Source organism: Papaver somniferum, chromosome 1, assembly GCF_003573695.1.
Source record: "Papaver somniferum cultivar HN1 chromosome 1, ASM357369v1, whole genome shotgun sequence".
In the NCBI taxonomy this organism is placed as follows: Eukaryota; Viridiplantae; Streptophyta; class Magnoliopsida; order Ranunculales; family Papaveraceae; genus Papaver; species Papaver somniferum.
Genome location: NC_039358.1, coordinates 72,423,695 through 72,433,835, shown reverse-complemented (window position 1 = coordinate 72,433,835; position 10,141 = coordinate 72,423,695). Strand labels below are relative to the sequence as shown.

At 35.6% G+C, this 10,141-nt stretch overlaps 1 protein-coding gene across 1 annotated transcript; it reads left to right on the top strand.

Annotated features, from left to right (window-relative positions):
• The first annotated feature begins 6,403 nt into the window (after positions 1 to 6,403).
• On the top strand, positions 6,404 to 9,599 carry LOC113290568 (auxin transporter-like protein 2). The gene is made up of 8 exons (XM_026540162.1): positions 6,404 to 6,796; positions 6,909 to 7,094; positions 7,199 to 7,311; positions 7,464 to 7,647; positions 7,739 to 7,836; positions 8,364 to 8,571; positions 8,660 to 8,917; positions 9,029 to 9,599. The coding sequence occupies exons 1-8, from the start codon at positions 6,635 to 6,637 to the stop codon at positions 9,320 to 9,322; spliced, it is 1,503 nt and encodes a 500-aa protein (XP_026395947.1). The 5' UTR covers positions 6,404 to 6,634; the 3' UTR covers positions 9,323 to 9,599.
• The last annotated feature ends 542 nt before the right edge of the window (positions 9,600 to 10,141 follow it).

Genomic DNA, 10,141 nt, shown 5'->3' with positions numbered 1-10,141 from the left:
TCCTCGTTAACAAAATTTTTGGTGTCTGTGTTATTTCTTTTCCGCATTATATTTTATATAATTGAAATAATACAGGTTGTGCGTTCCTGATCATCAATTGGAAATCCAACCTTTGGTTGTTGATTGATATTGATTGATCCTTGGGCATTGGTCTTTGGTACCGTCCAAGTATTCCTTGTATTTGATAAAGACTCGCTATTGTTTTTAGCTTGAGTAAAAATCAAATCAAGAGAGAGATATTAACTCCTTGAGATACTTTTATCTAGATTGAGTCTGACTATCTAGTTGATTCTCTAGCAAAGTATTTCGGAGTTAGTCCATACAGATTGCTAATCGAAATATTGGATGGTGTTGTTAGACCCCCGCTTTTTCACAATGTTCTAAGCACTGGTTGTGCTTTAAGCTCTTTTAAGAATCTAAGCACTGGTTGTGCTTTAGTCAACAACAATCGTTTTTTTTTTTTTGAACATATTTTGTTATAACAGGATATGAAATGTAGAATTATTTATTTCTTAAAGCAACTTCTTGCATATTACATATGGAGGTTTTTCCCTAATTGCTTACATATAGCAACCATTTGGGTTGCAGAATCTCTAACCCTGTCTTTTGCAGCAATGAAGATGGCATCTGAATCCCGTCTAAAAGCTTCAAAATCCTGGCAGAAAAGGTAAGCTATGTTCTTATTGTGTTGATTTTTTCACATCTTCAGTGTGAATTTGAATTTACAGAAAAACAAACCTGATTATGCAGTAGGCAATCATTGTAGCAGTGGTCTTCTTCTCTACAAGCACAATAACTTTTGGTTGATGGTAACACAAATGTCCTTGGATTACAGTGGTCTGAAGCATCTTCAAACCATTCAAAGTAACAACAGGTAGGTATTGCGCACTTGAAGAACATTTTCCCATAGTTTTCAGTTGTTGTAGATCTAAGTAATGCTCTGACACCAACACAGGGAATGTGCTTGCACCTAGAATTCAACCAAGGATTTCCTTGTTCACACATTGCACAATCAATCATGGATTTTTTGTCCATATTCTTGTTGTTGCTACTACTTGGAGATTGTTTCTGACCTCCACCCATGACTTGTTTGTTTTGTTTAATTTGAATTTGATGAGTAACTAAAAGAAAATGTTGTCTAATTGATATGAATGAATTAGGGTTCTTCTCTTGTTTTTATAAGGTGGAGAAGATGAAGATCGTCATTTTTCAGTCATGTCAATATTGGTCGTTCATTTTGTGTGCACAGGATCATGCCACGTGTTTTCTGGCTGTTATGTTTGTGAGTTGCATATCCGAAGAATTTTCTACCCGTTTATTGTGTATCTGAAATGCACGAGTGAGGGGTGTAGATTTCATTTGTTGTGTGCCAGCTTGGACTTAACGCCCTAACCAGCCGTTAGCCATTTTTTAAAATAAAACGAGACACTTTTGAAAAATTCGTAAAAACAGGGTATTTATTTTACTATATTCAAAACGTGTTCACTTTATCAAAATTCTCTCGTTTCTTCGGATAAACAGTAGCCCAACTTCTTGTTGGTTTACTATTCAAATGAACCCTGATTTTGGGCATACCAAAATCTTTCTAGGCATACAAAGCAATAGTCCCATCTTGGGTGACCTTATAAGGGGTAACCTATGGGTAGTTCAATTACCTATATGCCCTTAATACAAAAATCTAAAATCAGTTTTCTTGAAAATCAAAATCAGTTTCCTTTAACATCTCTTCTTCTTCCTCCTCTAGCCGAACTCTTCCCCTCTCGGGAAAAAAAAAATTTCATCACCGTGATTAATTATCGATTGGTAAAAATTTGATCGTCGATTAAACTCAATTACATAATGACTCGTACCAAGAAAAGCTGGGACTAGGCAAACCAAATCGTCTTCTAATTCATCAATTGAAGAAGAAGAACCAATTGAAGATGAAGGTGTAGAAACTGAAATTGAACCAACTGCATCTCCAACTCCGAAAATGAGGATAAGAAAGTAAGTTTTACAAACCCAATCTCCTATTTGCTGTTTTTCATCGATTAAATGACGGTTACAGTGTTGAGTTCGGCTCAAAATTGAGTTGCGTTGTTAGCCGAATTGTTCTTCACAAAAGCTTCCTATAAGTGTATATGAACAGTTCGGCATGAAATATCATGAAATTTCAAGCCGAACCTAGTCACAAATAGAGATGCATAGGGGTTCGACGTATTCGATAATCATAATATGTGCCAAACCTAGCACATTTACGAGGTTCGGCTATTGCGATATTCATATTATGTGCCGAGCCAATACAAAATTCTTACCCCAATAATTATCAGGAATATAAATGATCAGGTTCGGCTTATATAATACTTATGTAAATAGCCGAACCATGTACTACCATAAGGTTCGGCGCTTACGATTTTCTCAATATAAGCCGAACCTAACATAATTTTTCTTCCATATCACACATGATCAGGTTCGGCTCATTTTGACATTTTTAAACAAGCCGAACTAGTTGGTTCGGCTCATAATAATAACACTTTCAGCTTGCCGAACTGTTCATTAGTTATCAATATCCAGGTGGGTTCGGCTGATATATTAAGCCGAACATATTCCAGACTCGCCGAACCTTAGTGAAAAACAACAAACTTTTTATGATTTTAAGCTACAAAAGTGAGATTAAACATAAGATAGAAATGTACTTTCCTCATCCATTGAATCAAATACAAGTTTTTTTCTCATTTTCCCCTTCTCCTTCTCCAAAAAAATCTAACTAAATAATCTTAAAACTAATCACTAATCAGAATTATTTTAACTAATCATTTGTATTAACACTAATCCTAAAAGGGCAGATTTGCCATTAAAAAAATGGTTAAGAGGACTTCTGATTTTGTTATTTCACATCCTTTTTATCTTTATTAGGTATGCCTAATAAGATTTTGGTATGCCCAAAATCAGGGTTCATTCAAATATGTCCTCACAGTCTTACTCTCTCCGAAGCTAAATCCCAGTGATAAAAGGTAACCTCCTTTTCTTTCCCCCACTTTTTGATGAGCATTCAAAAGCCATATCTCAAGTTCAAATGTATGTTTAATTGCACACAATTGTAGTTGGAATTGAGATATTCTTCCTCCAAAAAAGGATTCAATGGTCCTGATTTTGGCTGCCAATATAGAGACCATAAAGGATTACTCAACAACATTATGTTGTTTCTTGAAAATATGCCTACATTTTTACACTTTAGATTTTGTGTATGTAAATAAAAACAAGAAGCATATAGAATCCATTTTAAAGGCAAAGAAAACAAGGGGATAAATTCATTATAAGGGTGAGAAAGAAGAAACTTTGTAAGCTGTAGCATGGCTTTTGGATACCAAAAAAGCAAACATGCATGCTTCCATACTCAAACTCAAAGCACATAAAATGAAAAAAGTGAAGAGCAATCTTGTAAAAGAGAAAAAAAGAAAAGAAGATGAGGGAATATAATGGATTGGGTTCCTTTAATCATTTATGAAAATGAAACCACAAGTATCAATCTACAGGCTACAGCTTTTTCTGAAACACTTCAAACTTTTTCACCAAATCTTTCACTAATTAGACAGACTTCATAAAGACATTGGACAGAGGTTAATTAAAGAAGAAGAAGATTATGTATATTTGGCATTACTATTGATCCAAATAGAGCTAGATAGAGACAAGATAATTGTTTGAGACTTGGGACAAGAAAAATTATAGTAAAGGTTACTTTAGCTATTCACCAGCATAATGGCTTTGGAGTGACATTATTCAAATGCTTAAAGCATAATTTGTGGATTTCATCAATTAATCATAATTAAAAATATCACTTAACCCCTTAGCTTTTCATCATATGATCATTTCTAATGGGAAGAACAGTACTCATTTCATAATGGTGTGACTAGTAACCCGTCCCATACCACCACCACAACCAAGCCCTTTCTGGCGTGCTTTTATTTCCATAGATTACATGTTATCATTGGTTGTTCAAGATACATGTCCTGCTCTTCAAAGTAATGTATTCAGATATTAGGCATGCCGCCAATGTAATACCGGGCTGTATCAGCGATACGAGTTTCAAATTTATCAGTTGTATCGGATCGATACATCGGTCGCACATGTTGGTAAAAAATACTGTACACTTGACAGAAAAAACATGTCAGTGTTATTAGCAGGATTTGGTTTAACGTCTCAATTCGGCTAAGGGGTGTTTTCCTGAAACCTCGGGTGATGAATATTGAACAGACTTACAGAGACAATTTAAATGTATTGATCTGCAGCAGTAAAAAAACCCCACTCTCACTCTGCCATTGAAGGAGTGATCTAGATGATGAGCACGCCAAGATAAGTCACTGATCCATATCATGGATGTCTTGGGTCCAACTTACACTGGTTCATAAAATACTACACTTTGACTCCCTTTTGTTAATAACAACACAACAAGAAAATTCATAATTTTGAGGTTTAATTTAGTAAGTTAAATACAGGATGAGGTTAAGAAGGAAGTCATTCTTATGTAGTTAACAATGAAGTTAGAGGCAGACATAATGAGTTCCCATATATCAGTGGGTGTCCAAATATCAGATTCGAGGCGGGTAGCATGGTCGTTACGATGTCCCTAATCCATTTGAAAACATTTATACTTGCACAAGCAAGGACAATTCCCCAAGTAAATATTTCGTACTAGACAAAAATTTTACAGCTATCGAATTCAAGCGTGGCTAATTTTTATTAAAGTAAAATCATATATAGCTTATTAGGGGTTAAGTAATGTCTGCGGGGGTTGAGTTAAACCTTCTTGGTTAGAGTAACAGAGAATTAGTACAAAGAGAGTCAAACACATGAAAATGCAGCAGGGAAGAAGGAATATCATCAGTATTTGTTAATTTTAAGAGGTTTAGTTTGGTTTCTCCAAGATTTAATTTTAGAAACCAAAGAGATATGAGTTTTTCTATGTACTCATTTTATGATACAGTCCATAACCAAGTTTAGTAGTTTTCATAAACCCTGCTAAACATGGGTAAAGAGAACCTACTTTAATATTCGTAGAGAGGAGTAACTAGAAAAAAAAAAAGGGTGGCCCTTATCAGCTCGAATGAATTGTCCAGAGGGTATATGAATGCCGACTCTCTAACCAAAATTGTGGGATTTTGTTGACTTGCCGTTAGAGGTAGGTATACAAAATTAAGATTTGGTCCTAAAGGCGATGGGATATTATTTTTTGGGTTCTCTTAAATTCTCGAGATCATCCCTAAAGCTTCCACGTGACAAAAAGTAAGCACGCTCGTTGTGTGCAATCATACGGTCTACCTTACGAATTATTATCCCTTTTCTCGATTCTTTTTCCCAGCTCATCTGACTCTCCGTGATTCAGCCAAAAATCTTATTCAAATTTGTTTATAACATCTGATTAAAAGTGTTTAATGACCTATCCATGACATCATTAGCCAGAAACACTGGTACGGAATGGATTATCATCTGTGGGTTAGTTCTACTTCCACCACCATGCAAAAGAAAGTTAGAACGTGAATGAGAGACTAGTTAGAAACAAATGTGGACATGCCTAGCAATGAAGGAAAGATGGGTTCTTGCGGACAAAATTCCAAACCTGAAACCAACTGAAAACCTTGTTAAGATATTGAATGGTGGATGCAACTTACATGAGACAAATTTTCAGATGGCATCATTGTCATAGTGTCGGCAAGAAATTTCACACTGTCTAATGCAAATGAGAAGATGTGTAAAGAGGTTGGACTAAGAACAAAAATCAAATCACAAAAGAGTGCGGTGGGACAAGTATAATTTTAGCATTTTTCGGCCATCTAATTGGTGCCACAACCACGGGCAGTACAGATAACTGCTGCACATTGTATCAGTTTTGGCAATGCTTGACTAATTTTTGATTTAAGAATTTGGCGATGTTCACTTGAGTCTCGGACTCGACAGTTTCATGCATGCACAGTATCATAGAAGAAAATGTAGCTTAAAGTTAGACATAACATAGATGGCAACGAAGCCTAACTTAGCTCACATATAAAGGCACTTGCTTAGGTTGGTCCCGGCTCCTGACCAGGTCAAATGTAAGCCTAACTCCTACTGAACTGGTCTTTGAGTGAATTCTTCGATGATGAGAGAATTGAGTCAGGTAACAAAAGTAATGAGAGTAATTGACTGGGGAATGGTGTAACTAAAAATTAATTAACTGGGGAAGAGTGTAAAAATTAGGGGGTAGAACTTACTCATTCGTGTGGGAAAGAGTGAAAAATATTATGTCCTCTGCAACAAATTAGTTTTTATTTAATGCACTTCTTAAATTATTATAAAGGACAAAAACACACACAATTTTTTAAATCAATACCACTAAAATCTGAATTAGAGAGTTCAGTGATGAAAGCAGTTTTCTGCATACTCTTTTCTTTTCTCCCAAAACTTACTACTACTTTATATAGCTTTCAAACATGCCTTTTACAGCATCCAAGACTCCCATTGTCTTGTATAAATATCCTTATTCAGTCTAGTTTCTTCTTTAAAACCTCAGAATCTCTCTCATTCAAACCAAACACCCATTGATTCTTTTTTAACCATAACCCCATTTTGAGAGTAAGAACATTACAGTGAGCTGAGTGAGTAGAGGGACAAAAAGAAAATGGAGGGGGGATCAGATAAGGTGGTGGAAACAGTTATAGCTGGAAGCTATGTTGAAATGGAAACAGATGGAAAACCAACTACTTACAAAACCAGACTCTCTAAGTTTTTGTGGGATGGTGGTTCTGTTTATGATGCTTGGTTCAGCTGTGCTTCAAATCAGGTACTTGAATTCTCTGTTTGGGCTTGTATTTTATCTTCCATGGTTACATTCTTGTTTAGTTTTGCAGTCTCATGACATTTTTCTTTTTGTTTTGGTTTTGTGTTTTCTGCAGGTAGCTCAAGTGCTGCTGACATTACCATACTCATTTTCACAACTTGGGATGTTATCAGGGATTTGTTTCCAGTTGTTCTATGGATTGTTAGGGAGTTGGACAGCTTATCTCATTAGTGTTCTGTATGTTGAATATAGAACCAGAAAAGAAAGAGAGAAAGTTGATTTCAGAAACCATGTTATCCAGGTTTGTTGGTTTTGATTTCCCATTTTCACTTTCTACTACATTTCAACTTTTGTTTTTGGTTTTAATTTTCTAACTTTGTTTTTTTTGTTTTGGTTTGATAACAGTGGTTTGAAGTTTTGGATGGATTGCTTGGGAAACACTGGAGGAACGTGGGTTTAGCATTTAACTGCACATTTCTTCTGTTTGGATCTGTTATTCAACTCATAGCCTGTGCAAGGTACTGTCTATAATACTCTACTACATACAACAGATTAGCAGCTAGATTCCTATATATCCTAGCTTTTCATTTTTCTAATTTTAAAATTACTAAACACAGAATCAATTTCATAAGATAATGCTTTTGTTTTTGTTTTCTGTTTGGTTTTGCAGCAACATATATTACATAAATGACAACCTTGACAAGAGGACTTGGACATATATATTTGGAGCTTGTTGTGCTACCACAGTCTTTGTTCCTTCCTTTAAAAATTACAGAATTTGGTCTTTTCTTGGACTTATTATGACTACTTATACTTCTTGGTACCTCACCATTGCTTCTCTCCTTCATGGCCAGGTATCATCTCACTATTTTCTTTTCTTCATTTTCTCAACAACAAAAAAAAAAAAAAAAAAAGTTAGATTATTTATGCTGGACTTGCATGTAGGTTCAAGATGTGAAGCATTCAGGTCCGACCAAAATGGTTCTATATTTCACAGGAGCAACAAACATTCTCTACACATTTGGTGGTCATGCTGTTACTGTGTAAGCCAACAACAAAACCCAACTCCCATCCCTAGTATTTTGTTTGAACTTGGCATGCATATAAATAATTCCAAAATTGGTGACGGATCTTCTGCGCAACAATTTTTTAATTTTTACACACATCTCCAGCATAAGAGTTGGGTTAGTTTTACCCAACACTTGCATTTGCATTCCCATGATATATCGTTAGTTAAAGTCCAATGTAGAATGAAACAATACTGAGAGAGACTCAAGAGATTCTCTACAATGAAAAATGGTATAAAGAGTGGCACACTGTCAAGAATACAGTACAATATATATGTATGTAGAGACTGTCAGATAAAGACTGAGAAAAGCAAGAACTCTAATAAATCACACCATATATCAGTTGACAGATACATAACATAAGCGCATATTTTGAGATTTGTGCAACGAATTGAATTGCCGTAGGTAGGATGATATGTCAATCTATCTATGAAGTGTACATTATGTGTGTTGTGTTGTAGTATTAAAGTAGGCTTTTGACTCTCTGGTCCGGTGTATTACAGAGAAATTATGCACGCAATGTGGAAGCCCCAGAAATTCAAAGCAATATATCTCATGGCAACATTATATGTACTGACACTGACATTACCATCTGCAATATCTGTTTACTGGGCCTTTGGTGACTTGCTTCTAAATCACTCCAATGCTTTTGCTCTTCTCCCAAAATCACCACTCAGAGATATGGCTGTTGTGCTAATGCTAATCCATCAGGTAATAAAAAGCATTTTGTTTGTACAATCTAGTTTAATCTTTTAACTTATTTTGATTTGAAATTTAATCTGGTTTTTTGATTGTGCAGTTTATAACATTTGGGTTTGCATGTACACCATTGTATTTTGTATGGGAGAAAGCAATTGGAATGCATGAATATAAAAGCTTATGCAAACGTGCTGCTGCAAGATTACCAGTTGTGATCCCCATTTGGTTCCTTGCTATTATCTTCCCATTCTTTGGTCCTATCAATTCAACTGTTGGATCTTTACTTGTTAGCTTCACTGTGTACATCATTCCTTCTCTTGCTCACATCCTTGTCTTTAGATCTGCCGCTGCTAGAGAGGTAAATATGCATTAGTACATACAGTATACTTAAATTTCCTGTGGTCACTTCCTGGTCTCATGAAGGTCTAGTTTTGATTTTAAGGTTTCAATGTTTGGTGTTTATGTGCAGAATGCAGTGGAGCCACCACCAAAGTTTTTGGGAAGATGGGCTGGAGTATATTCAATTAATGTATTTGTAGTGGTGTGGGTATTTATTGTTGGTTTTGGATTTGGTGGTTGGGCAAGTGTTATTAATTTTGTACATCAAATTGATACATTTGGACTCTTCACTAAATGTTATCAATGTCCACCACCTGGAGGACCACTCCCACCATCACCACCACCAATGGCACACCACTTCCTCAACTCATCTTTCGCAGCTCCACCGTCTCACCACCACGGCGTTCATCTCCACAGGCAGTGATTAGCAACTCTTTAGGTTCATACCCAGAAAAACGAAAAGAGAGAACTTTCTACATGGTAGTCAACCCTTGGGAGAATTGAGTTTTGTTTAGGTTGCAAGATCATTCCCTATTAAGCCAGCTCTCTGCCGTACATCTAGCTTAGTCTCATTAGAAATTTTCAAGTATTTATGTAATCAAACTGTCTTTAAGAACATTTTTTTACTCTTTTTTAATATATGTAATGCTAATATGCTATTAAACCTTATGCAAGCATGAGCCTTATTCCTTTTCTTGCCTAATTGCCACGGTTAACAATATGAAAATCGAACAAGGAAAAACCATTTTATTGAAAGTAAAAAACAGGAGGGTTTTAATCACTTAACCAAGTTGCATTTCTTTTAACCACTTTGGCCATTATACTATTTTTCTGGCCTTCTTGCGATGATGGCCAAAAAACTGTATTGCACTTGCATCATGTAAAAGAAAACCCCAATTATGATGCTTATACTCTTGAAGTGTCGCTAGCTGTTGTAATCGCCCTAGCTCATTGGGAAATATCCACGTCTTTTCTTGCATAAAAAGAAGATTGAAAGTGGGAGTACATATTCCTATCTGGCATCTGCTGGATGGGATTGGGAAAAGGAGTAATGCATGTAGCATGTCCACCAAAACAAAAAAGCAAAGAACCAAAAGAAAAGAAAGGGAAAAATAAGAAATGGACATCTCTACAAAGGAAGTTGATGCAAATCATGCAAAAAAAAGTCGGTTTTGATTATATTCCGAAAACTAGTTTTCATTTACGAACCAAACAGAGTATTGCAAAGAACCAAACCAGTATG

Coding starts and splice junctions, on each gene's coding strand:
- LOC113290568 (XM_026540162.1), top strand. CDS start 6,635: ATGGAGGGGGGATCAGATAAGGTGGTGGAAACAGTTATAGCTGGAAGC. Junction 6,797..6,908: donor TCAGCTGTGCTTCAAATCAG/GTACTTGAATTC, acceptor TGTTTTCTGCAG/GTAGCTCAAGTGCTGCTGAC. Junction 7,095..7,198: donor TCAGAAACCATGTTATCCAG/GTTTGTTGGTTT, acceptor GTTTGATAACAG/TGGTTTGAAGTTTTGGATGG.